The 25315-nt window shown below is 35.7% G+C and overlaps 7 protein-coding genes across 13 annotated transcripts; 3 read left to right on the top strand and 4 right to left on the bottom strand.

The window, feature by feature from the left end:
• Window positions 78–5884, top strand: LOC105170053 (transcription factor E2FB). Of its 2 annotated transcripts, XM_011090650.2 has the most exons (15): window positions 78–548; window positions 1854–2004; window positions 2180–2239; window positions 2389–2474; window positions 2566–2654; window positions 2757–2811; window positions 3189–3241; window positions 3339–3389; window positions 3475–3523; window positions 3604–3669; window positions 3761–3837; window positions 3947–4151; window positions 4433–4499; window positions 4891–5030; window positions 5154–5884. In XM_011090650.2, exons 1-14 carry the CDS (start codon window positions 393–395, stop codon window positions 5019–5021), a joined length of 1296 nt encoding a protein of 431 aa, XP_011088952.1. In that variant the 5' UTR covers window positions 78–392; the 3' UTR covers window positions 5022–5030; window positions 5154–5884. The 2 variants fall into 2 exon arrangements, with proteins under 2 accessions (XP_011088952.1, XP_011088951.1); XM_011090649.2 differs by having other exon boundaries at window positions 4891–5884.
• On the bottom strand, window positions 5800–7340 carry LOC105170052. The gene is made up of 3 exons (XM_011090648.2): window positions 7031–7340; window positions 6227–6415; window positions 5800–6118 (listed from the first exon to the last, which is right to left on the bottom strand). Exons 1-3 carry the CDS (start codon window positions 7262–7264, stop codon window positions 5960–5962), a joined length of 582 nt encoding a protein of 193 aa, XP_011088950.1. The 5' UTR covers window positions 7265–7340; the 3' UTR covers window positions 5800–5959.
• LOC105170236 (transcription repressor OFP6) lies at window positions 9153–9713 on the top strand. Its single transcript, XM_011090908.1, has one exon. The coding sequence runs from the start codon at window positions 9153–9155 to the stop codon at window positions 9711–9713; it is 561 nt and encodes a 186-aa protein (XP_011089210.1).
• Window positions 11145–12403, bottom strand: LOC105170051 (probable CCR4-associated factor 1 homolog 11). Its single transcript, XM_011090647.2, has one exon. It carries the CDS (start codon window positions 12194–12196, stop codon window positions 11351–11353), a length of 846 nt encoding a protein of 281 aa, XP_011088949.1. The 5' UTR covers window positions 12197–12403; the 3' UTR covers window positions 11145–11350.
• On the top strand, window positions 14102–16688 carry LOC105170050 (V-type proton ATPase subunit E). Its single transcript, XM_011090646.2, has 6 exons — window positions 14102–14324; window positions 14421–14521; window positions 15021–15177; window positions 15500–15693; window positions 15853–15952; window positions 16294–16688. Exons 1-6 carry the CDS (start codon window positions 14223–14225, stop codon window positions 16327–16329), a joined length of 690 nt encoding a protein of 229 aa, XP_011088948.1. The 5' UTR covers window positions 14102–14222; the 3' UTR covers window positions 16330–16688.
• On the bottom strand, window positions 18459–18917 carry LOC105170235. Its single transcript, XM_011090907.1, has 2 exons — window positions 18894–18917; window positions 18459–18794 (listed from the first exon to the last, which is right to left on the bottom strand). Exons 1-2 carry the CDS (start codon window positions 18915–18917, stop codon window positions 18459–18461), a joined length of 360 nt encoding a protein of 119 aa, XP_011089209.1.
• Window positions 18660–24305, bottom strand: LOC105170049. 6 transcript variants are annotated; one of them, XM_011090639.2, is made up of 5 exons: window positions 24156–24305; window positions 22647–23355; window positions 21003–22270; window positions 19828–19890; window positions 18660–18794 (listed from the first exon to the last, which is right to left on the bottom strand). In XM_011090639.2, the coding sequence occupies exons 3-4, from the start codon at window positions 22100–22102 to the stop codon at window positions 19860–19862; spliced, it is 1131 nt and encodes a 376-aa protein (XP_011088941.1). In that variant the 5' UTR covers window positions 22103–22270; window positions 22647–23355; window positions 24156–24305; the 3' UTR covers window positions 18660–18794; window positions 19828–19859. The 6 variants fall into 6 exon arrangements, with proteins under 6 accessions (XP_011088941.1, XP_011088947.1, XP_020552334.1 ...); XM_011090645.2 differs by lacking the exon at window positions 18660–18794 and having other exon boundaries at window positions 19865–19997; XM_020696675.1 differs by lacking the exons at window positions 18660–18794; window positions 19828–19890 and having other exon boundaries at window positions 20338–22270; window positions 22647–22981; window positions 23290–23355.

The following is a 25315-nucleotide window of genomic DNA, read 5'->3' as shown; positions in this document are numbered from 1 at the left end:
TTTATGTATGTGTATTTATATACGTGATACGTATATATACATATACGTATGTGTGTATGCATACGTGCGTGTAGGTGAATAAGAGGAAGTGGTTCCCTCCACATCTATATCCGAACAAACTCCCTCCTTCCTTCTTTACTTCCTCGCTCTCTTCTTTTCCCTCCTTTTTCTTCTTTCCTCTGCTCCATATCAGATCTCTTCCACTTACAATTTCTCACCAATTTCCATTTTTCCCTCCTCGGTTTTCAACTTTGTCTACCCACTTAATTTCCCTTCTCTTTTCTTCTCCTCAAACCCCCCAAAGATCGACGCTTGGAGATCAGATTTGGTTGGGTATTAGAAGACCCCCCATCTTCTTCTTTTACTTTCTGGGCTTGAAGAAAGATTGAATCATGCGGCAACAGACTTCTAGAAAGCATTTGTCTTTCGCTTCCATGAAGCCACCGTTCGGAGGAGGAGGCGTCGGCGTTGACTACCACGAGTTTCCTGCTGCTGACCGGAAGCCCAATCGAGTACTTGAGGAAGCCGTTTTCGTAAAGACGCCTCCTGTGAGGCTTTAGCGCTTTTTGGTTTATTTTATGTTGTGTTTGTACGGAAGTTGTTACTTGTCATTAAATGGCATAGTTAATGCAGATAAGATTAGGATCTGATTCATATTCTTGAGATATAGGAATTACATTTAGCTGAAGGGATGTTTGATGTTAGTACCATGGATCAAATGCGTTTTAGGAATTAAATTTAAGGGCCAAACGGGTATTCGAGGAATGAATTCTGTATAATCGTGAAGGTTGGTTTTTCTTTCCTGCTGCGGTGACACGAGCTGCATTGGAGTTAAGTTGTTTAAATAAAGGTAGACTATGCTTGAACAGTCTGTGATTGGCTTGTTTTAGCATCAAGATTGCATTTTTTATGCAGCTTATTAGCTGCTTAGTTTAGTTTGACTGGATACAATGATCTCTGCGATCTTGAAGCATTTCCAGTAACCAGCTCTTTCTCTTCTCTTCATTCGTTCTTAAATACGTGCATTTCCTCTGGTTCATGTTTTTAACTCTTTAGGTTTTATTTGACTCTTGTGAAGTGTTAAGCTTGGCGTTGACTGGGTTAGATTGCTCCATGTGCTCTTTCTGGTTAAATTTACATGCTTTAACCTCCTGACATAGTTAGCAATTAACCTCCTGCCATTCTCATTCTGTGGAAAATCGAAAGACCAGTTTGCATAGAGTTTTCTTCAGTGAAAATGTAAACAGAGCAACGAAGTAGTCGTCATTGTCAAGTAGTAAATGAAATTGTGAATCACTAATGAGGAAAGTTTCTAAGATATTGCTTTTATTTTCCAACAATTGTGATAAATCGACTAACTTTGCAAATTTTTTCACTGAAAATTTTCATGGGATGCAGCAATGGGAAATTACAGAAAAGTAGCAGCTTTAGGTGCTATTTCACAGCCCTCATTCAGTTACTACGGTCTATGTTTTGGCTCTTGATAGTTATTTCTCATCTTTGGTCGTGAAGCCTGACTAAATACTCCTCTTCCACAAAGTAAAACACTCTGCATTTGCTAATTTACAAGAGACTGCTGTAGAAATGATATTAAGTTGCTTGGGTTTGTCATAAGATGTGTGAATCAGTTCTTAACCCCTATTGAAGAAGACAGCTCCTCGAAATTACACCAAAATGTTGTTGGTAGAAGCCTTATTAAAGTCTGTGATTCTTATCAATACAAACCACATAATTTTTTTCAAGGGAAGTGAGTGTGTTACAGTACATAATTTATTCTTTCAAGGTAAACTTAATTCACTTGAGATTAATTATATGCTATTTTCTATTGTGACTTGTTATTTTGTCTCCACTAGCTAAAGCAGAAGAGTGAAATGGCACAATGTGAAGCAGCATCTGCTCAGCGAAATATGGGTCCTGGCAATGCTGGTGTCATGAAAGGTCTCCCTCGGACACCAGTGTCAGGAAAAGCCCAAAAGGTTCCTAGGACAACTAAGGCTAATATTGGTGAGAATCACTATCATCAATTTTTAGCTTTGAGTTAAATCTTATTTACAATGTTCTTGTCAAAGTTGAGGAATAGCTATGCTCCCCGTCACCCCATCCCCAGGACCCAATATTGTCTCATAAACTGATTTCTTGTTGGAAATTTGTAGATATCTGATAAACATCTACTTTGCAGGTTCTCCCATTGGCAATAATCTCACTCTAGTTGGTAACTGTCGTTACGATAGCTCTTTAGGTATAAAATATTACCCCTGGTATTTTGTATTCGCGTCTCCTTTTCCTCTTTCTTGATGCATCTATTTTCCCATGGTGATCAATTACCTTCTATCTTTTTAATTGGTTCATCCGCTTATAAACTCATTGAACTGCATTTTCCTCCTTCAGGTCTCCTAACAAAGAGGTTCATTAATCTGATCAAACTTGCAGAAGATGGCATCCTTGATTTGAATAAAGCCGCAGATACATTAGAGGTGATTGTGCTTCCAATTTTTGCTTCACATTCGAATAGGTTTTTAGCAGCTAAAAGAATTTCGTCTTTTTTCTTTTCCCCTTCCGCAACAGGTTCAGAAGAGACGTATATATGATATAACTAATGTCCTTGAAGGAATTGGTCTTATAGAGAAGAAACTCAAAAACAGAATCCAGTGGAAGTATGACCCAAATTTGGTTGAAGTTACTTTTAATTCAGCATTTATTTTCTCTTGAGACTCAACAAGAAAATACAAGGTACTGATGGATAAAGTTGAAAATAGGGGGGTGGATGTCTTGAAACCAGGGGAAGATGATGACAGTCTTTCTGCTTTACAGGTATAAATATAAAAGAGAATAAACTGCTTATCGGCATTCACGCTGCCATTTTCTTCCCTGATTCTGCTCTTCTGGTATTGTGCTGTCTGCGCTAGTTTCTTCCTTTTTGGCTTTTTGAATTTGTTGCACTAAAATTCCCCTACTTATGATGTTTTTAGGTCTAATTTCTAATTGTTTACATCAAATTATATGATGTCTCTGATTGTTAACTGCAATTCAAAGTGACCTTTGAATTATGCATTTATTGATCTTGTGTTGGATACATTAAAACCCTGTCTCATGGTTGCGTCATTCATAATGCTCATGACTGAGATATGGAATATGAAATCCAAATCGAGAAGCATATTGATACTGATCAACTTTCTGTTCCTGTTCAGGACGAAATAGAAAACTTGAACATGGAGGAGCACAGATTAGACGAATGCATAAGGTCATAGATGATGCTTCAGCTAGTCTGTGACAATTTACACATTTTCCCCAATTCACTCTTCGAGCAAGCCGTCTTCTGATATGTTTTCTTGTTCCAGAGAAATGCAGGAAAAGTTGAGAGGCCTAAGTGAAGATGAAAACAATCAAAAGTAACACAAATTATACGTCTCAATGAACTACTATTATTTAATCTTTGTTTTGTAGCTCGATGTGTTTTATTGATCTGTTTTCCAGGTGGCTTTTTGTTACTGAAGAAGACATAAAAAACTTACCTTGCTTCCAGGTGCATATGCGGTTTTAATTTTAACCCACTGTATACATCTGTAGATAAATATCAAAAAATGATTCTGCTCCTTCTGCCAGAATGAAACTCTGATAGCAATTAAAGCACCACATGGCACTACTTTAGAAGTTCCTTACCCAAATGAGGTAATGTTTCTTCTTTCTGCTACTAATAATTTGGATTTACAAGCTTTTGGCGTAGTTGTGCATGAAAGTCCTGTTAGTTTCTTTCCTATAGTCTGTAGATTATCCACAGAGGCGATTCGGTATAGTTCTCAGAAGCACCATGGGACCCATAGATGTTTACCTTGTAAGGTATGCAACTTTAACTTCAGAAGGATGGAGTTTGGCCAACTGATGTCTGCTCTAAATTAGTGATTTCTTTTTGGAGTTCTCACATCTTTTTGCTTATTATATAATTTAGTCAATTTGAGGAGATAAAAGAAGCACAACCAAACGTTTTTGAAGCATCAAGCAGGGATGAGAATGCGTTTGCACCAGCATCAATGGAGGAGACTACGGGAAATGAGATAGATATCCAGGGAATAGAAACTCAAAGAATGTGCTCAGACGCGAGTACATCAGAGGACTTTGTGAGTGGACTGATGAAGATCATACCAGATGTTGATGTAAGTCATCACTTGAAAGAATGGAGAAATGTTATTATTCTAGTAGATCCAGAGATGTGTGAGTTACTAAAATGCCTCCATTGGAAAAATCTCAGTTTGAATTTGATACTTATAAGAGCTACAAATCTTTGGGTGATCTGATATTGTAGACAATACCATATGGGAAAGCATGAAATCTTGCCTGACCTTGTTTAATGTCACAGAAAAGATTGGCAAATATACAAATTTCATTTACTGTGATTATTCCATCGCTAAATATAGTTTTCTTTTGACATTTGCAGAGAGATGCTGATTATTGGCTATTGACAGATGCGGATGTAAGTATCACCGACATGTGGAGCATAGAACGTATCCTAAAACTTAGTGTTCTTTCTATGTATACATTGTTTAGGATGCTCTTTTTGGTTAATTACCACAACCTTGTTTAGAAAATAGTCTTATTGTTGACCATACTTCCTCCGTTCTTGAAATTATCAAGACCTCTCCTCCAAGTTTTTGAAGTTAACATACCTCCCAATTCAATTTGAACAGGTAGAACCCTTGGAAATTTAACGAGATGATACGTATTCCAAACTGTAGGTAACCATAAGATTCTTTTCAGAAAACGGAAACTTAGAGGGGTAATTTTGTTAATCAAAACAGGGAGGGTTACTATCAGTAGTTATCCTAACTCTGGAGGGAAATCAGTTGTGTTCTAATTCTTAAATATATAAGCACATTCCATAACCACATACTATAGCTGGTGTCGACTGGAATAACTTGAACACACTACATGAGGACTATGCTATTGCTGGTATAAGTACACCACAACCCCCAGCTCCACTCCCAAGTACAATGCCAACGCCCTCTGTCAGCAACACAGGGAGTTAAACAGACCAGGTAAGGTTTTGAACAAAGACAATGTCTGTTTTAGAAGATTTAGGTGCACATTTATAGCCTAGAAAATGATGATTATGCTCAGAGCATGATGCAGACATTTTATGTTGTCTTGTGAGTACTTAGCAAGCAAATCTGCCAGAGTATGAAGAAGACGGGTGTTTCATGTACAGTCTTACTGTTTGGAAATTTCCTGTGGCAGAATATCCGAATGAGAACTTATGCTTTGTATACTAGTAAACTTAGTGCTCCGTAGCTTCCCACCATGGAGATTCAGTAGGATCTTTGCAATATAGTAACAATGGATATTATGCATTTAGTTGACCTCAGTGTATTCGAATGAGTTCATTTCTCACAGGTCGTATCTTATGAAATGTTGGAATTATGTATGTATATTTGTGTGTCTGTATATCAGATCGCTGTCCTCAATGCATGTAACAATCCCAGCAGGGTCAATCCTTCCATCTTCTGCGGTGCAAGACAAGTTTTTGGGCTGCCTGCTTTGACAAATCATTTAACTAGTTAGTTTTGGGCTGCCTGCTTTGACAAGTCATTTAACTAGTTCTCTGAATTACTACACGAACATTCCCTCAATTATGACCAAGTTATATGGCTGAAGAGCAACTGAAATTCGAGGTTAGTGTAGTAAAAACACTCCTAAAGTGGAACGTGGTATCAATGTGATGAAAAATGTCAGCAACATAAGGATGTATTATCCTGAAAGTAGGAGTAGTTTTTGTAATATGTTGATAGTTCCCTTGTTTTTATGGTGTTTCTCCAACTGTGACCCTATAGATACAATCTGCACCACAGCTCTTAACCAAAAGTACCACGCAATAATACCTATCCTGAAGTTGAGAATACATACATACTGCTTTTTTGCAACAAAATTGCGACATTATACAGTGGAGAACTGGTTCCACAAACGTGAATCATTTCTCTTTATCGACTTTCTTTCCGATCCAACTAGCAACAATGGGAGTAAGAGCTACCGTAGGTGGAAACCTAATTGGAGAAGCAGCTTTGTGGGCAGCATACGCCAATGCAAAAGTCCCTACCTTTTCCCCTGTTTCATTACTAGAAATTCCAACCTACAACATCCACAGAATCCATGAATGCTTTATCCAGTGGATGTTCTTGCATTTTAGCTATAGGAGTAGCAAGAAATGAGGTTTGGTTCATGTGGGAAAAAAATTTACCTTTTGCAGCAATGCTGGTACATCTACTCCGGCACTGATAAGAGCATAGCATAGCCCAAACGATATCAAGGAGAGAGTGATCGATGTGGCTAAATAAGCTCCTCCGTATTTTGCCAGGAGTTCCTTTGCTTGGTCTCCCTTCGACGACTTATCTTTGGTTTCGTTGTCTTCTTCTGTCGAGGAAAATATCTACATAGAATTTCCAAAAGTGCAAGCGGGCACAACATAGTACATTACTTATTGATTATGTAATAATGAGGAAACAGAACATCAACTATGGAGGGGTTTAATGGGCACAACATATTGATTATGTAAGATGAAAGAACTGTCTCAAGAACAACATCAAATGCAGCAAAAGTACAATATGAATTAAGAATATTATAACATTATCAGGAAACAGCCCTGAAAACAATGAAATCCAGCCAACTCTGAACTTTGATTAATGCAGAGGTCCTAAATGAAGTAGACAAATTTAACAGCAATGTGATTTACAGAGAAATTTCTCAAACTTTCATCAAAGCTATCACCCTCAAGAAAACAAAAGATTAAGACAAACTAAGTTACTAATTAAGCAGCCTTCAACTACTTAATTTCAAGAAACCAAATGCTCTCACAGTCTATTCTGGCCTAAACAATTTTTCCCGAATTCCATATTCAAACGAGAGATGAAAAATCTTCCCCACAGACAGAAACACAAATCTCTAAACTCAAGCAAGCAAAAATCACCCTACCCCACCCCACTTAGCAAAATCAAGAAATCATATCATGGTTAAAGAATTAACACACAAAAAGAGCAAACAGCACCTTCCAAAGCCCAGCTTCAAGGCCATACTTCTTGGTGATTTCTTCCGCAGAAGTGGGACTCTTCATCCCCTCTGTTTTCTCCTTCACAGCTCTAATCCTCAGCCTGCTGTAACCAGAGCTGGGCCTTGAAATTGAGCTGCATAATCTGCTGATTCTACCATTTTGGAGAGGAGTAGAGGAAGAGAGAGGTTTGTGACTGAGGCACTGACAAGGGATTTGCAAAAATGTGGCCATTGCTTAGCACCCAAAAGCAACTGCTTTATCTCAACATTGTTTGCATTTTTCTAGTGGCGAAGAAAACTGCACAACATCAAGACCCATAGCGTGACAAGTAACACCATTTTCCACCCCTTTTCTAAACCCCGGATCAAATTTCCCTTACTACCCTCGCAATTATTTAATTTACCCTTTAAATAATTAGTTTATCTAAAATTTGTAACTATATATTTGTCAAAATAAATTATATTTAGCATAATTCTAATTCATTAAACATTTATAAATAACAAGTTTGTCCTTTTTTATTATATTAAAAAAAATTAAAAAAGAAAATATTACAAATTAGAGTCATGAAATTTGAACGTGAGTCGATGCCACCTAGTTGGGTGCTTCACATCTTTTTATTTTTTCCCATGGCTCTTTTTTTTTTGTTGGTTTATTAAAATTTTAGCACTTACATTAACATTAAGTAGTGATTTTTTATTGCAACGAAACTTTTAATCTTAATTATTATTATTTTCAACCGTAGATCATCACTAGAAAATATTTGTTTCAAATAAGTGAAATCGACCCCTCTATTTTTTTTTATTTAGAAAATAATTATTTTACCTTGAAAATTAATTCACCATATCCATGCATGGGCTAGCTGTTTCAGATATTATGGACACTGCAAAACAGTGTCCTAGAGAATCAAGCAACATCAATATTCGACTGAATCAAACTGTATTTAAATTAGAGTATCCCATTACTTATCCAAAACCTATCAGGATTCGGAGATGCAGACATCAGATTTTTATAGGATAACTTTTCTACCACCAAACTCAAACTCTTGCGATATATTTAGCAAAGCCCTCGTCTATTTCAATCTTGATCTCAAAATGGAGTACAAGGAACCAGAAACCTCAGCATCTGAGTTAAGTTTTGAGCATTGGTCTCCCCCAAAATACACTTCCTTAGAGGACATCATCGACGCATCCACCCATCGACCACCCATATGTTCCGACATTGACATTGCCATCGAGGATCCCCTCGTGCGACGTGCCGCTTGGCTATACTTGCGACCCATGTCTGGTCTGCTGCTGCGCCCTCGACAAAGTCCTTCCAATGATAAGTGTCTGATTCATAGATTTTGGAATAAATTATTAGGGAAGTTCTAACAAACTGGTTTGTTTTTGCTTTAGTACGTACGCTAATTGTGCTAACAACATGCTCTTGTATATGAATTGCATATATAACTTGGGTTGAGGAAGTAATTCTTGGTGTTTATTATTCTTTTATTTGTCAATTGTTTTGGAGTTTTTCTGCTAATTAGTGTGTTGATGTATATGAATGGTATCGTGATTATTAATGTAGTGAAATTATGTGAAACAAGGCAGTTGTGGGTGATAATCAAAGTGTTGGGACAAGGGGGAATTAAGTTGAACATCATTAGTTGGCAATATGATTGATATTAAGGGGGTTGTTTGTAAATACTTCAAACAACAGTTGTGTGTGTTAGGTCAAAGAATTGCTTCTTGAGGAGGTAGAAGAAGTAGATCAGATTTTTAGTTTAAATTTTTATTCTATACTTTTTTTATTAATATAACGTGTTTTTTTATATTAAATAAAATAAAAAATTAAATAGCATTTAGTTAATGCTGAAAAAATCAAATTAAAGAAAACAAGACTTTTTTACTAACTCCAAATTACAAGTCCACAAAAATAAAGAAATATCATAATCAACATGAAAAGAATTCAACCTTATTTAAGATATATATATCCATCATTTGATTTCCATTTTTATTCTTATCCTTGCAACCAAGTTTGAGAGATCTCTCTAAATTTCATCCATCTCCAAAATCCACATTTTTCATTAATCAAAAAACCACAGTCGCCGGCCGCCGCCTCTATCTCCGCCGCACACACAATGTCTTCCAAGAAAATACTTAAGTTGAAGAGCATTTTGCTGAAAGCAAACGGCGGCTGTGGTTGCGGGAAGCAGGCAACAGATATCGTTGAACCCAAGCCTAAGCCCAAGTCCACTACCTCCTCCTCCGATCAGAAATCCACCCATTGTCCGCCTTCTTCCGGGCAGTCCATCTCCATCCTCCACGATGAGGACTACACCTCCACCACCTTCTCCGACGTCAACATCGACGATACCACCCCCCAGTACTCCCGAAGCCGGGAACAACATGAACATGATCACACCAAAAATGTCAGCCCCTACCCCAAAATCCAGGATACCTTCGCCGTCGTCAAAGACTCCGACGACCCGTATCAAGATTTCCGGCAATCGATGCTTCAAATGATCGTCGAGAAAGGAATCTACTCAAGCAACGATCTTCAACAGCTTCTCCACTGTTTTCTGCAGCTGAATTCGCCTCGCCACCACGAGGTCATCCTTCGGGCGTTCATGGAGATATGGAATAACGGAGGCATCCCTGTCACATGCAGCGGCACGGCGTCGCCTCCGCTGTGCTCTTAATTCTAACAACGGAACTTAGATGATGATCAACCGTGCGTCGGTGGGGTGGCCATGTGAAGACATTAAATCGGTGGGGCAAAATACAGTGGAAAAATAAGTGAAAAAGATTGATATACAGATAGATATAGTTGGGATGGAATTGAATGCTAATTCAATTCAGATTTAAGTGCCCAGAGGAAGGGAAACACTCACAATCTGTGTATGTATACATGTTCGTCTACTTTAACTGTTTACGTACTTCCATGCGGTCTCAATTTTTTTTTGTTATAAATTTATATTATATGTTTATATATATTTTTTAGATATATAAATCATGACATAAATTTTATATAATAGAATAAATATATATATATATGAGATGTAATATATATTAATTTTCAATAAAAAATTTGAATTATAGTTTTTGTGAGTACAGACAATTATTAATAACTGTCTAGTTTTATTAAACATCCAGTTGCCTCGTGTTGTACCTATTTATGTTTTCGCAGACATTTTATATTTTTTTTGCACACAGCTACTTTATAACTTAATGCTAATATATATTTTGAGGGTGTTTGGCTAAGTCTATAAGCTCCTCAAAATATTTTATAAGATGTTTGAGAGTTTATGAGCTCAAAGAAAGTATTTGATAAATTTTTTTTCTTTTAAAAGAGTTTATAAATTTCAAAATAAGATGTTTTAATTCTTATAAGTTTTTTTTTTAAAAAAAATTAATTTTTCTAACTTTTTTTTATAAGATCTTATAAGCTATATAAAATTATTTTGTCAAAAGATAAAAATATCCCTATTCATACACTCACTCACTTTCTCTCTCTAGGATTTATAAAACTTTTTTTACTATTTAATTTTTTTGACATTTGAAAAAGAGAAAATAATTCATTGTTTAATAATAAATTATTATATTCAAATAAAAATAAGATTGATATTGATATTATATTTACTAAAAAAATTATAAATTATACGACTAGCAATAGGCATTGCATTAACAAAGAAAACATATGCTATTTATCTATACTAATATTCGATTAGCATGAATGTATATAGTATTTTTATTCAAAAGTTTAGGTAATAATTCGTCATCTTTTTTTGTTATTGTAAAAAGATTATCTATTAAATTTTTTATTTGAAATTAAACTAATGTGTACTATTTATAAAAGCATTTTAATTTTTTTAAAATAAAATATGTCAAAAAATAATATAATTTATTTGATTATAGTAGTATACATGTCTATTTTAATAATTTTAACAATAAAAAACCTTATTATACCAAACACCCTTATATCTTATAAGCCTCAACTTGTTATTATGATTGATATGAATATTAGAAGATTGTGGTACGAACTTATGATACAACTCCAAACTATATATATATATATATATATATATATATTATGAGATGAGATGAGATGGTAAAATTAAAGTAGAAAGATGTACGGCCATAATAAAATTATTGATGATGGAAACATTGTAATATCAGCAATATATATTGTTGAGTGCAAAACTCTTAATATTTGAATCTTTGGAATTGGATGTAGCCTCAAATTAACTGTGTACACTAATCTCAACTAATAAAAGAATAGATTACTTTAGTTTTAAGCAGTGATCAATTGTCCACAAATTAATTTATACGTCGCATCCTAATACCCTTCCAATCCATACAACACCCCACCGTACTTCTCGTGCTCCTGCGCCATAAAGTACACGTCTCTCATTTTCTGAAACGCATGCCACGTCAGCAAGCTATCCGACCCCGCCTGATGGCACTTCCCTACTATCCGCTCCACATCCAGCGCCCGGGCCACCCGCTCCAACCCCCCGTACAAGCTCTCGCAGAACCGCATCAAGTATTTGACGTCGTACACATTGTCTCCGAATAACGCCCTGAGAACCTCCAGGAACTCGCCCAAGCCACCGGGCAATGAGCGGCGCGTGAGGATCTTCACCAGGTACCCGAAGTCGTACGCGCTGTGGAACGTCACCCAGCTGACGGCATCGTTGCACACCAGCCCGGAGCTCATCATCAGCTCCGCGAAGCGCCAAGACTCGATCCCGGCAGCTCGGTTCTTCTCGAAGTCGATCCCGTGCGCCTTCAGGAGCTCGATCGAATCCGGCGCGTGCAGATCACGAGTCACGTCGAAGTCGGAGAAGTTGAACTGCCAGATGAAGCGCTCGCCGGAGCCCAGATCGGGTAGGTTCCCGGCGGCGTCGGAGAGTGTAAGGCCGAGCTGAATGAGGTTCAAAGCGTCGACGTTTTTCTTCAGTGTCTTGTAGTGATCGGCAGGAGAGGGCCTCCGGGACCCACGGCCGTGACGGGCAGAGTTCACCTTGAAGATGACTCCTGGAAACTCCGTATCCATGGAGATAAAGGGGAACCTATCAACAAGATCCGAAATCAGCTCAAATTCGGAGTCCAAGTTGTCGGACCACACTTCTCGGATAATCACAGGCTTGTTACTGTTAGGTTTAAGGTGGTGAGAAGTCATGGGGCCGCAGTACTGAAATCCACAACTAGTTTGGATAATTGAGTGAATTAGAGTGGTGAAATGGTGATGAGAAGAGTGAGGTATTTATACAAAGGATCGAGGAGAAGAAAGAGGTGGGAAAGAGGGGTGGAATGGGATAATAGGATTTACAACATTAATTAAATCGAAAAGAACAAGTAAAGGAAATAGGGGGAGGGAGCTCTTTAACTTAAAGTTTGATGCAATAATTGATGAATATATGTATGTATATAGACCCGTCTGATTTGAACGCGTTTGACCAAAAACATGAGAAAATACGGAGTGGAGTGGTGTGGCGCTGCTGAGAAAAAGAGAGGAGAGAGAGTGCGTCAACATATGCCTGCTCTGCTCTTCAATACGCATTTTTGGATAGGTCAAACATCCCATCTTTTCCCTTGTTATCTACGTTGGCCCCACTTAGACTAACACGGTGTTTGAGTGAGCTTATTTTATATATATATAAAGAGTTCATAATTTATTTTTAATATTTTAATAAATTAGTTTAATTTTAATTATACTAATTATGAGTTTTTTCTAAGATAAACTCCAACCTTTTTTTTAATCTTAAAAATATCTTTATAAGATACTTTTTAACCAAATATCCTCATAAAAAAAATCAACCAGGATTAAATGTTATTTGGTTCAATGGTATTAAAGTATTAATCAAGTAGGTAAGATATTGTACATCTATTATACTATAAGGTTATGTTTACTTCAAGTAATTGCGCGAAACATCCGGCCTCATCGCTCTTTTACTTGTAAATGTTCTGGTTCGCTATTAACCTCATAAGGTTATTATAAACCTTGATAAATATATGATATGGCTCCAACAGGGCTTGTGTGCGTGGGCACAAATCTTAAATTACTGACAAATCTTGATTATGAATTTTAATGAGAAGATAGTTTTAAAAATTGTCACAATTTTTTATCCCAAATATATACTATAGGTAAGCATAAATCAATTTTATTCCAAATTTTATCGATGCAAATATATAATATAATAATTTTATTTCATCTCATATTTAATTCATCATCAATCTAAATGTAAACAGACCCCCAATTTATAATATATTCATATGTACAGTCCCCACGTTCTACAATTTCATTAAAATTAATAATTCAACCATTAAATTATCATGGTTCCATCAATTAAACACGTGTATATTTGAGAGTGTTGTTTTTCATCAGTGGAAGAAATTGGTTAAAGAAAACAGACATTGTGGTTATAATCAACTTGTATTAAAGTACAACTCAAAACGTGATGAATATACAGTACTTGTGTTTGAAACTTGACTTGGACTTCCAGCCACCACTACTTTTTCTCTGTTCCAAACACAGCTTATAAATGTGTGTAGTGATTAGACAACTTTGACCCTGCTGTTATGTGCACATTTGGATGGATCCAATGACTTCCAACTTTGGAATTATATATGGTTTTTACTTCACGTTCTGAGTTTTATGGTATCTTTTTTGGACATTAGTTACTCTTCATAATGTGGAGTTACATTGCTTATAACAACTATCATTCCATATTCATTTGATACCTTTGTTATACACTTTTTAGAATATGATTTATTTTCATATGTAATAAATATTTGGCTCAAGCTATTGCTAATTGATTTATTTGTTTTTTTCTTTTTCTTTTTTAGATTGTTGATTTTCCAACACCTAATAGTATTACGAGAACTTGGAACTGTTACAAGTAATTTAAAATTTATCTGAAATAAATTGTTACAAATTAGAATAGTTATAATAAGGATAAATTAATTTAAAAAATTATTTATGAAAAAAATCAAAGCAGTTAGAAACGGTGTACAGGGATAAAACGTGCTTCTTCACACCACGACTTTAGTTACAGGAAACTATATATTTAAAGGGTAAAGCACTCCCATTAACGTGCCAATTAATCCCCCAAACAAACTACTTCTCTCCAGTTGCGTCTAGTCTTCTCCAGAGGAAGAGAAAAACCCAAATCCGATTTGTCAGAACCCGATCCGGATCCGACAAAATGAACGACGCTGACGTTTCCAAGCAAATCCAGCAGATGGTCCGCTTCATCCGCCAGGAAGCGGAGGAGAAGGCCAACGAGATCTCCGTCTCTGCCGAAGAAGTACTACTTTTACCTATTTCGAGTTCCGACTCCTTTGATTTAGGTTTTTTGTATGATTTGGTTTTCGCTATTTTTAGAGTTTTGCTGTTGGTGTAGGAATTCAATATCGAGAAGTTGCAGTTGGTGGAAGCTGAGAAGAAAAAGATCAGACAAGAGTATGAGCGCAAAGAAAAACAAGTTCAAGTTCGCAAAAAAATGTAAACTTTTTTTAATTTGTTTGTGTCTTTGATTATTAAATTGCGGTGTGTTTGGTTGAAGCACAAGTTGAATATTTTCTCGCGATTTTATTCGGAATATTGTGAAATTTAATATTATTATGAAAAGAAATATGAATAGTACATCCAATCAAGCGGGTATTTAATTGCTGATCCGCTGATGGTGGTGTTAATTTTCTGCTGAATTTCTTTATTATCCCCAATTTTCTTGGGAGATCTCGATAGAACTTACATCAAGAATTTTCAAAGGTCATCTCCTGATCATGTCCTCAAACTCTTGTGACATGAGAAATTTATGTGGGAATCTGTACGCTATAGCTCTTTATGAGTATTTGATGTTTAAACCCTCTGGAGAAACATCTTGGTGGTTATGTAACTCATTCCTATTGAAACCCAAAAACTTATAGAGTTTATGTCCTGTGATCTTTCTGATTTTGGATATCATATGATTAAAATTTCCATGCAATTGGGTATGTTGTAGTGAGTACTCCATGCAGCTGAATGCTTCTCGAATCAAGGTTCTTCAAGCTCAGGATGATTTGGTCAATGCCATGAAGGAGGATGCATCAAAGGAGCTTTTGAATGTTAGCCACAATCATCATAACTATAAGGACCTTTTGAAGGACCTCATTGTCCAGGTTGCGCAAACTGAGCCCTGATGCAATGTATATATCTTTAGATTGCATAGAAAATTGAATGTGGCATGATCCTTTGAATCTCCATTGTTGTATATTGATGGACTTAATTTTTCGGATTAAATTTCCAATCTACTATTGTGTTACTTGTTTCAATTATTCATATTTGCTATGATGCATTAGTGGTCATAAAATTTCCTTAATGTAAAATTGAGTTTAAGTTGGAAAAATGTCATTCATATTTTCATTTAATGGCTTCAGACCCAACTTATTGCCATCTGATCATCCATTGCTTTTGTTGGGAAATATATTTTTTGCATCTCAGAGTTTGTTGAGGCTGAAAGAGCCATCCGTTTTATTGCGCTGTCGAGAAGATGATGTACACTTGGTGCAGTCTGTCCTGCAATCAGCAAAGGATGAGTATGCAGAGAAGTCAAAAGTGCACCCTCCTGAGATCATTGTCGATAATGTTCACCTTCCACCCCCTCCTTCTCATCACAATGCACATGGTCCTTTCTGGTAATTCAACTGTTCTAATGACTGGTTTGCTTTGATGGGTATAGTCAATGAATGTGGACATCTAAGCTCTAGAGATGCTTGAGCTCTTGCATTGGCTGAGTTGGAACCTGGAAGCTGCTGACATCTTGCTTGACTCTTTTATATGTCTTCTGTTTCCAGCTCGGGCGGTGTTGTGTTGGCATCTAGAGATGGGAAGATTGTATTTGAGAACACTCTTGATGCTAGACTGGATGTTGTGTTCCGTAAAAAGTTGCCAGAGGTACCCACAATTCACCTTATTCTCGTCACATTTACCTTTCTCGGTATCTGATCTGGAAATCTACTTCTTGTTGAAGCTTTGCAAAATTCGAAATTGTGAAGTGTACCTCATGTTGCATGTTACACTTTACTATGCATGAAGTACTCTTCATCATGTAACATACTACATACTGTTGGATTCGTGTAAGAGACATGTAATCATTGTCCCAACTAAATTTTCATTTTACTATTCTGGTATATTTTTAGCTGATGATTAGGATTTAACTTTATGGTGCATCTTCAGATTGCTCGTGAAGTTATTAACCATGATCCTTGGTCTAAATCATTTTGATTTGATTGCAGATACGGAAGAGCCTCTTTGGTCAGGTTGCTGCTTAATGGTTGGAATCTTGCTGTATACTGTCTCATGTCCATTTGAATCTGATTAAAGTCTACAATCTTAAGTTGGTCATCAACCCTAGAAAATTATCATCAGATGGTTATTTTTTATTTAATGTGCTGTTTTTGTTGTCTTGCTCTGTGAGTGCTAGCGCTAGCAAGGTGCCCTTCTCCTGGTTCTCCTTTACTCTGCATGTTGAAAGTGTTTCTTAGATGATATTGATATAAGTTTTCAGATTGAAGCCTGCTATTTGATTTTTTTATTGCAAAGCTGTGCAATAATTGTAAGCTGCCCGGACCTAATGTTTATTGCATTGAGAAAATAAATCAGTCCTTGAGCCGATGGTCTTTAAATTGCTTATTTATATGGTAGCCGTCCTAATTTTCTCTAAGCTCTCTGTAATGATTGTGAAACAACCTACGCTAAACTTTCCTTCCAGTTCATAAAAGTTCGATTGGTATAGTTGCTTAGAAATTAGTCATCACCATTAAAAACTGACATTCAAAACTATGAATACTAACATAATTACACATCTGTAAAATTCAGACCTTATCGTAATTGAATTTAAAGGGTCTTTATTAATATTTTGTTAAAAATAAGCTAAGAAGAGTGTTCTAACTTAATAGTTTTTGCTTTTGAAATGCACAAGTTAAGTTGATTTATGTAAAAATTATGAGCAATTCTGTATTACTTTTCAATTATTTTTAAAATTGTAAATATAAGGGGTTTTTTTAAAATATATTTTTCACTTAATCTTCAAACAAATTTAATTTTTACTACAACTAAATTTGAATATTTTTCACAATTTATTCCGAAGTTATTAGAGACATTCTTCTACTACCATCAACAGCTGTTAGAGGGGTTCAATTTAACCCCCCAAACCCTAACTATTAATGGGGCACCTAAAACTTAATCTCTAGTTGAAAATGTTGATAGTGGTGCGCAATTGAATGCTTGAATTTGATGGCTATTGGTTGCTTCCAAGAAGCATGTGAAGTGAACCAACTTCCATTAACTTTTTACACCTTTATTATTTATAGCAGAAAGGTTTGCTGCAACTGCATTTTATTGCATTTAGTGTCACTTGAGCTTCTTCATATGTCTCTATTATTTATTTATTTAAAAATTCATAAACACATTATTTAAAGGGTCTAAATTTTCTTTTTATATTTTCTGGGGTTAACATATGACTAGAGAAAATCGTCCAGAAAACTACAGCCTATCCGATCGTCTCTTTTACTTTCACCTGCCTTGTTCAACACCAAAGTTGGTTGTGAGGAGATTTGTAACCAATAAAACAACATTAAAATTTTGGGATAGTTACACTTCCCTCTTTTTAGGTTTGGTATAATTACACGTAGATACCTTGTAGTTTGGAAATTACATCTAGCAGCTTGATGTTTGCTTCAAAATTCATTAAATTTACTGATGTTAATAAAAAAACTGAATGAAAATTGATATTTATCCATTCGTTGACTTAAAACTGATTAATTGCAGGTCAAATAAATTTTTTTCGAATTAAACTACCCTTATAATGGTGAAAATCTACCTCCTTGTATTAATGTGTTAAGACGAATGAAGGTAATTTAGTCATAAAAAAAATTATTTGACTTGCTATAAGTTAGCTATAAGTCAATCAGCTATAAGTCAATCAGAGGGAAATATAGACTCTTTTTTTTTTCTGAATTTTTTGTAAATATAGACAAAAATGAATTTGTTTAACGAAAAAATTTATTTATTAGACGGAAGCAAAACTCAGTGTTGCTAGATGTAATTTTCTAACTCACAGGAAGTCGATATGTAATTATATAAAACCTCAAGGAAGGAGGTTGTAATTATCCCTAAAATTTAAATATTGAGACAGTAAGTAAAACACGTAAATTGTACTGTGCTTGATGGTTCTGACCACATTTTCGGTGTTTTTTATCCAATAATCTTAGATGTACAGATTCTATTAAAATCGATTCATCCAAGAATTACACAAAATGAGATGAAAAGAAACTATAAAAGAATAAAAATGTGAAAAAAGAGGTGAAAAAAACTGAAGAATTCAAGGGAAGAAAAAGGAGTGACCAAAACACTGAACCAAGAATCTTTTTCAAACACATAACTGCTAATTTCTGCTACTTCACTTCTTGAGTTTCCTAGTACTATCTTCATTCAGAAAATCCAGCAAAACGGTGCTCTTGCATTTCGGGCACTTGGGATTCTCCTGCAATAGCATAACATACATTAGGCACCTCGGGCAGCCGACCGGCATCATGGGACTTGTCTCCCATCTTCCGAAAAGGCATCCTGCTTCCTCAGGGCTCGCTTCTCGGGACACACACGAGCTTCGTGGAGATGACTCGTTGGAAGCAATAGAACCACCAGGTGAAAGAACTTGCCGACGATCCCTTGGTGGGGATAGTTTCAGTTTCAGCTCAAGTTTCGAGCTCTCAGCTTTGCAATTCATTCTTGCAACCTGTATATTAGTTTCATCAAACAACAAGTGAATGTCAGACAAGAAGACAACAGATTACAACAATTAACAAAATCCGATGGAACAGTGAAACAAACATACGTTCATTAGTTCAAGCTTATACATTTCAACAGGTATCAAACAGAAATGAAGTTCAGACAGGAAAATAACAGACTGTAACAATCAAGATAATCCAATGAAACAGTGAAGGAAACAACAATTTTCATTAGTTCAAGATTGTACCTTTTAACAGGCAGACAAAGGGAAGAATTCTGAGAGTAGTGTTTTTGATGTTACTTTCATGGCTTCAAAGGGCTATATATAGAACAAGAACACTAGAGATAGAAAATAACAGGCTTTCTTAAATTTCAAAATTGGTTATGGATTTCCACCTTTGACAAAGAGGGACAGATACAAAAAACTAGAGAAATGAATTGAGCCGTATTAAAGAGGAAGAGGGGTGTGGTAGAAACACAAGTGTTAATTAAAACTCAGGCCAGAAAATGTTATTAATTGTAGGGGAAGGCATCACAAGAAGCTTGCTGGCAGAATGAACATTCTAGTAAATATTTGCAACCACAATCTGCTAATAGGCTTCATTCATTGCTCACATTGTTGGTTAACACATTACATTCAAGGAGCAATTAAGTTTCACATTAAAAGTCCTAACTGCCATCACACTGGATATTAAAGCAAAGCAACTTTGTAGTTACGAACTAACACAACTTTAACAGTGTAATTACTCTGACACCCCTGAGAATAAGGCATATTATGAACGACTCCTTCCCCCCGATTTCTTCCTACTGTAATCATGTATCATATTACATATTCCCTGTGAAAGATGTGTGTGTATAACAGATACATGCAGAGAAAGCCTTAATTTGCCCATTAATGGTAATAGAGAAGGTAGATGTGTATATGAAGGCTAGGCTTTCAAGTCTACCTAATCCAAAGTTGCTCCAGCCAATTTAGCCTATTTCGAGTACAAAAAAATTAATGCCAATTATTTCCTACGTTAATCCAATTAAAAAAGCACCTTCTCCAGAGTGAGCTATCCATGAATGCGTTTTAAGTTGGAGGATCAGTCGATAGCAACGGCCTGCATCAGCAAATCTGTCAGTTTCCATTTAAAACCTAACATCCTTCATGTCTCCGCTGTAACAAGTTGAACTTTGTACATTGCAGAATTCATGGCAGTTTCTATATCTGCACATAACAAAGAAGGATAGTGTAGGAGCAAGAATTTCTGCTACAGTTCTACCAAAAAAATATAGCATTTTACATCTTAAATCCAACAAATCAAGAATTGGCCATTTTGTTGGATAGAGAAAGACATCTTGTCATGGATTTCACTGGAAAATATTTATATGAATTGAGTGGGAAAACACAGAAACATATGGATGTAATCTTACTGCTAATGTGCACCTCACCACTAAGTGCATATACAAATTTTGGATTTTAGTTACTACTTTACAGGATATTTGAAAGGAGGAGTGTTTGCACTAGCATTATACAGTTATAGCAAAGATATAGACCCAGTCATTTACAGTGCAAATGCAAATAAAACTAACTATACGAATATAGACATTGATTGCAGTCTCTTCTGTATGAACTGTTAAACTGGGTTGAGCTCTAAATCAGCTACAAGTGAAAGCAGCTAAAGTTCATCCTATTAACCTTGCGAAATTGACTACAAGTTCAAGAAACAGAATTTCACTTCGGCGAATATACTTGTACATATCTTAATTATTTCAAGACCCTGTTTATTGCAAGTTGGAAAGTATTGTTAGGACCTCCCACAAAATCTTCTGTCAGATGAGCATTAAGCCGATTATCAGAATTATCTGATATTCTAACAAGAGTGCCAACTTTTACAACCACCTGACCAACATCTGTTGCCCATTCCATCTATCTCATTGCCAGTAGTACTATATCTCATTACTCGTAGTACTATCGAGTAGGATCATGCTTGTGATGGCACAAAAAAGTTGCTAACGTTAACGTGTTAATGTAAGACACAAGAATGACGTAGATGTTTCCATGTCTGAAAGATACAGTAAAGCAACTTTCCCTTCCAGAATGTCAGAGCATTCAGGACTACACAAAACAGAGTCTGTTAAAGTTGTCAGAATGAAACACTTTGTCATCAAATAATTACTTCAATCGTTCAGGAGGTCTTTTTAATTATTTAGTTTGGACTCCAGTACCCACCATGCATCATCGTTTTCCGCATCCAGAAGAGAGCCATATTCACCAGAACTAATGCAATCAATATCAGAGTCCTCACTCTCAATTTCATAATAATACAGCTTTTTCTCTGTTTCAGGATCATATGTCCATTCCAATCTTTGCAACACACTTTGGTCTTTCCACCTTCCAACAACTGAAACAGCCTCTTTCTTAGCCTGCCCCATCATAATCTCCTGCCATGAGAATGCAGCATCCGCAGTCCTTTTGAGAATACCATCACTGATATCACCCACAACCACTGTTTTCAAACACCTCAGTCTTGCTTCCTTCAAAATCTCTACGAAATCTGAATCGTCGGATACAAGAAACAAGCATTCAACGAGTCTTCTGTCCATCATATCCACCATTTGATTTCGCAATGCAACGTCTGCTGCCTGTGGCTTGTTTGAAACCGTCCTAACCCAAAACCCTGCTCGTTTCAACTCATCTGCCAAACCATACCCAACTTTAGGGGTCAAAATATCCCTAGCAGCATTTCTGTACTTCTCCATCTTCATAGCATACCTTCCCACCATCTGCACCCTCCTCTTCCCTCGCGCAGACTCTATCTGATTCAACCGTTTTATCTGCTCACGCTCATGAATTTGCTTAAAATGATTAATGAGCTTCTCATTCGTATAAAATCTCCTCCCACAAACTCGGCATATGTGTGGTTCATCTGGCTTAACAACACCCTTGGTCTCTAGCTCATTCCATGTTTTCCTCTCTCTTCTTTGTGCCCTAATTGACGGGGGAACATAGCTAAATGCATGTCTATTGGCATAAGCAATCATATATTTGACGAATCCAAACTTCTGGGCAGCCTTCTTTAGCCTCATCGCTGCATCATATGGAGGAAATGACTTTGGTGGCTTGTTATCCAGATCCCAAAAGATTGCAACATGGTGTTCAGCAACCCTCTGCTCTGAACTTGACAGTGAGATTGAAGAATCAGGATTCTGGTTCGACATCGATGTAAAATGACTACATCCAGATATTGGAAGAGTTGGATATAGTGTTTGAATCAGTTGAAATAACTGGATGGTGCTGGAAGACCTCTGGAATTTGGCTAAATTTACCATATCCAGATGCTCGTCTACTCTGATATACAGACAACAGTTAAGTGGAGACCATATATTTTGAACAATAATTTAAAGAATCTGCAAATGGAGCAGTCCTTGACAGTTGCTGCAACCCAACTTGAATCATACACAAATGATATGAATGATCTCCAGCAGGTTCGACCTTACCTGCAATAGAACAACACTTGATTATAATAGTAAACATGCAAAAAGGCCCACGCTCTCCTTCAAGATTGAGCATTAGTTGAAAGTGAAAGGAAAACTTGAGAGCATTAATTGGGGCGAATTAACAGCTGAAAGAAAAACTAAATTACAGATGTGTTGATGATTTCTTCACTACTAGCATTCACTCTCCTTTGATTGATAACAAGGCAGACGTGGGTTTCATTTATTCACTGAAAAGATAAAATCTTGACTAACTAATTGTAATTATAAACGCTTGTTACCACTCAATACATAAACGCTTATTACCACTAACATATGTGAACTTCAAGCAGGAGAAATACGTAAATACTTAAATTAAAAGAGGGGAATGAGAGCTTACAGGGACAGTGATATGTGCATCCTCTGCGCATTCAGAGGATAAGGGCTTTCATCCTCTTCTTGACATCTGATAAAGGCACCGGCCAAAACCTGCCGGAAAATTGCGAACGGTAAACGTACGTCGGAGCAAACGGAATATTTGAGTAACGGAAACGAAATCTTTTCTGCTGAATTGTTTTCTGATTTCTTTGTTCCTCACGTCTACTAACATAACTAAGGTTCCTTGTGTCTCCTATCGGGCTGGAAGGCGAGTATTACGCTTGGGGCGAGTCGCTATCGGGCTGTCACAAAAGTTGGGCCCTCCATCCATATCAATATCAGTCGAGAAGAGTTCAGCTGAAGACCAGAACGAGTGAGAAATGAACGACGGCGAGTTAACTCGGCAGACCCCATTGTCGAAACTGGATTGGGCTTTTAGGCTTTGCCCTACGGAAAGATGAATTGGGCTCTATAGCCCATCAACGTTTGGGCTAATAAGCCAATGATCCAGTGGACTTTAATATTCGGATAAGAAAACGCGCATGGTTCATTAGGAATTCTGTGTCCCTAATTGTCTTTAGTTTTTCCGATTCCTAAATCTTCAAAGAATAGAAAGGAAAAGAGCTTTTGAATAATAAGAAATCAAAATTTATGGGCTAATTTACCATTTTAAATCACTCTGTTGGTTGTATGTTTGATTTGAAATTCCATGTAGCCAAAAATGTGTTGAACTGCTCCAGTAAAAGCAAAAGCAAAAAGTGAGTAAGGGCAGAAGCCAGAAAAATAAATAATAAGGCTATGATGTCATCTCATCATAATGAGAAAAAATCAAATAAAATGATCTAATGGAGATAAAAATGGTTTTAAATGTGATTTGGACATGATATAAGAATATAATAGTAATATTTGATCTAATGTATAATAATTATGAAAAAAAAAGAACATAATATTGTGATCATAGTTGATGTAAAATATTTTTTCTATTTCAGAAGTATTCTAGAAAAGAAAATTCAAATTTAAATATGCATCTATAAATGAGTATGTATATATATTTCATGAGATGATATGATATAACATCTTTGTTTACAAGCAATGCCAATGCCTGCCCAATTCTTGTGGTTTCTATTACAATGTTTGATCATAATTTTCCATCAGGCAAACTGGAATGCAGATCAAATGAGTTTGTGCCGTCTCTCAACATAAATAAAAATCTTTTAGCCCTGGCAACGAGTCGAGCTGCTCGACTCGACTCTGTAACTTCAAGCTCGAGCTCGAGCTCGAACTCGAGTTCGATTTCACGAGCTCGAGCTCGAACGCGAGCGACAAACAGCAGCGACAACCAACAACAACAGCAACAAGCAACAACAGAACAGCAAAAACGGACTTTTCGTTGGTGATATCGGCAAAAGCAATTCCAAATATTTTTAGTTTGTAAAACTTCTAAAATTTTAGTTTGTAAGATAAGATTTTTAGGATATTTTGCACCAGTCAATTGCAGAAGCAACCTTGTGTCAACAGAGAGAAGGATTACCTCGTCGCTGCCGACGAGCTTTTCTTGTTGCCGTGAATTTGGGGGGCTAGGGTTCTAAGATGTTTGGGGAAGAAATAAGAGAGGGGAAAGAATGGAGGTAGAGAGAAAGAGAGAGAGAAAGAAAAAGGAAGAAGAAACGATGAAAAGAAAGAGAAAGAGGGGTTTTTTATTTGACTTTTGGTATTATTATTATAATTATTATTATTATTATTATTATTATTATTATTATTATTAATATTTAAAATTATGAGATCAAATCATAAAATTTTTACATAGATATAGTTGAAATTAATAGATGTTCACAATCTGTAAAATTTATATATTTATAAATGTTTGTATAACATTGATATAACTATCATTTTATATTATTGAATAATATAGATTAATCGGGACATCAAAATTCAGATCAGACCGTTAGATATGATAAAACTCACAAAAGAATATGTTTGGTAAAGTTTTAGACTTATTGGATAAACGGATGTTGAGATATCGTACTCGCACATAAGAGTAATCATTCAAGACGGTGTATCGTTGAATCAAGTCATGTGATTTTAAATCATATCGTTTGATATAATCTAATGGACACAGTCTTATATATATTTAAATTTCGTATGAATCAGGTGGTCCGAATTTTAAAATATCTTAATTATTGATTAAACTTTTTAATCTCATTATATATATAATAAAATAATAATTATAATTGTTCAACCATCATCATCATTATTATTATTATTATTATTTTAAATCATGAGATCAAATTATAAAAATTCACATAGATATAGTTGAAATTAGTATATATTCACAATCTGCAAAATTTATATATTTATAAATATTAGTATAACATTGATGTAACTATCATCTTACATTGTTGAACAACATGGGTTAATCGGACCATCAAAATTCAGATCAAACCGTTAGATATGATAAAAATTATAAAAAAATACATTTGGTAAAATTTTAGACTTATTGTGTATACGGATGTCGAGATATCGTACTTAGAACATAAATATAATCATTCAAGACGGTGTATCGTTGAATTAGGTTAAACTTTTTAATCTCATTATATATATAATAAAATAATAATTAGAATTGTTCAACCATCATTATTATCATTATTATTATTATTATGTTGTTATTATTATTATTATTATTATGATTTT

The sequence above is a fragment of the Sesamum indicum genome, linkage group LG9, assembly GCF_000512975.1.
Source record: "Sesamum indicum cultivar Zhongzhi No. 13 linkage group LG9, S_indicum_v1.0, whole genome shotgun sequence".
NCBI lineage: Eukaryota > Viridiplantae > Streptophyta > Magnoliopsida > Lamiales > Pedaliaceae > Sesamum > Sesamum indicum.
Note: the sequence above shows the minus strand (reverse complement) of the source record. Positions and strands in the feature narration are given on the sequence as shown.

Excerpts from the sequence above, each read along its gene's own strand:
- LOC105170053 (XM_011090650.2), top strand. The coding sequence starts at position 393 with ATGCGGCAACAGACTTCTAGAAAGCATTTGTCTTTCGCTTCCATGAAG. Across the intron at positions 2,240-2,388 it reads TCGTTACGATAGCTCTTTAG|GTCTCCTAACAAAGAGGTTC; the intron begins GTATAAAATATT and ends TTCCTCCTTCAG. Across the intron at positions 4,500-4,890 it reads CGACATGTGGAGCATAGAAC|CTGGTGTCGACTGGAATAAC; the intron begins GTATCCTAAAAC and ends CACATACTATAG.
- LOC105170052 (XM_011090648.2), bottom strand. The coding sequence starts at position 7,264 with ATGGCCACATTTTTGCAAATCCCTTGTCAGTGCCTCAGTCACAAACCT. Across the intron at positions 6,416-7,030 it reads TTGAAGCTGGGCTTTGGAAG|ATATTTTCCTCGACAGAAGA; the intron begins GTGCTGTTTGCT and ends AATTCTATGTAG. Across the intron at positions 6,119-6,226 it reads TACCAGCATTGCTGCAAAAG|GTTGGAATTTCTAGTAATGA; the intron begins GTAAATTTTTTT and ends TGGATGTTGTAG.
- LOC105170236 (XM_011090908.1), top strand. The coding sequence starts at position 9,153 with ATGTCTTCCAAGAAAATACTTAAGTTGAAGAGCATTTTGCTGAAAGCA.
- LOC105170051 (XM_011090647.2), bottom strand. The coding sequence starts at position 12,196 with ATGACTTCTCACCACCTTAAACCTAACAGTAACAAGCCTGTGATTATC.
- LOC105170050 (XM_011090646.2), top strand. The coding sequence starts at position 14,223 with ATGAACGACGCTGACGTTTCCAAGCAAATCCAGCAGATGGTCCGCTTC. Across the intron at positions 14,522-15,020 it reads GTTCAAGTTCGCAAAAAAAT|TGAGTACTCCATGCAGCTGA; the intron begins GTAAACTTTTTT and ends GGTATGTTGTAG. Across the intron at positions 15,953-16,293 it reads TCCGTAAAAAGTTGCCAGAG|ATACGGAAGAGCCTCTTTGG; the intron begins GTACCCACAATT and ends ATTTGATTGCAG.
- LOC105170235 (XM_011090907.1), bottom strand. The coding sequence starts at position 18,917 with ATGTATAAGCTTGAACTAATGAAC. Across the intron at positions 18,795-18,893 it reads ATAAGCTTGAACTAATGAAC|GTTGCAAGAATGAATTGCAA; the intron begins GTATGTTTGTTT and ends ACTAATATACAG.
- LOC105170049 (XM_011090639.2), bottom strand. The coding sequence starts at position 22,102 with ATGGTAAATTTAGCCAAATTCCAGAGGTCTTCCAGCACCATCCAGTTA. Across the intron at positions 19,891-21,002 it reads GCGGAAAACGATGATGCATG|GCCGTTGCTATCGACTGATC; the intron begins GTGGGTACTGGA and ends TTGCTGATGCAG.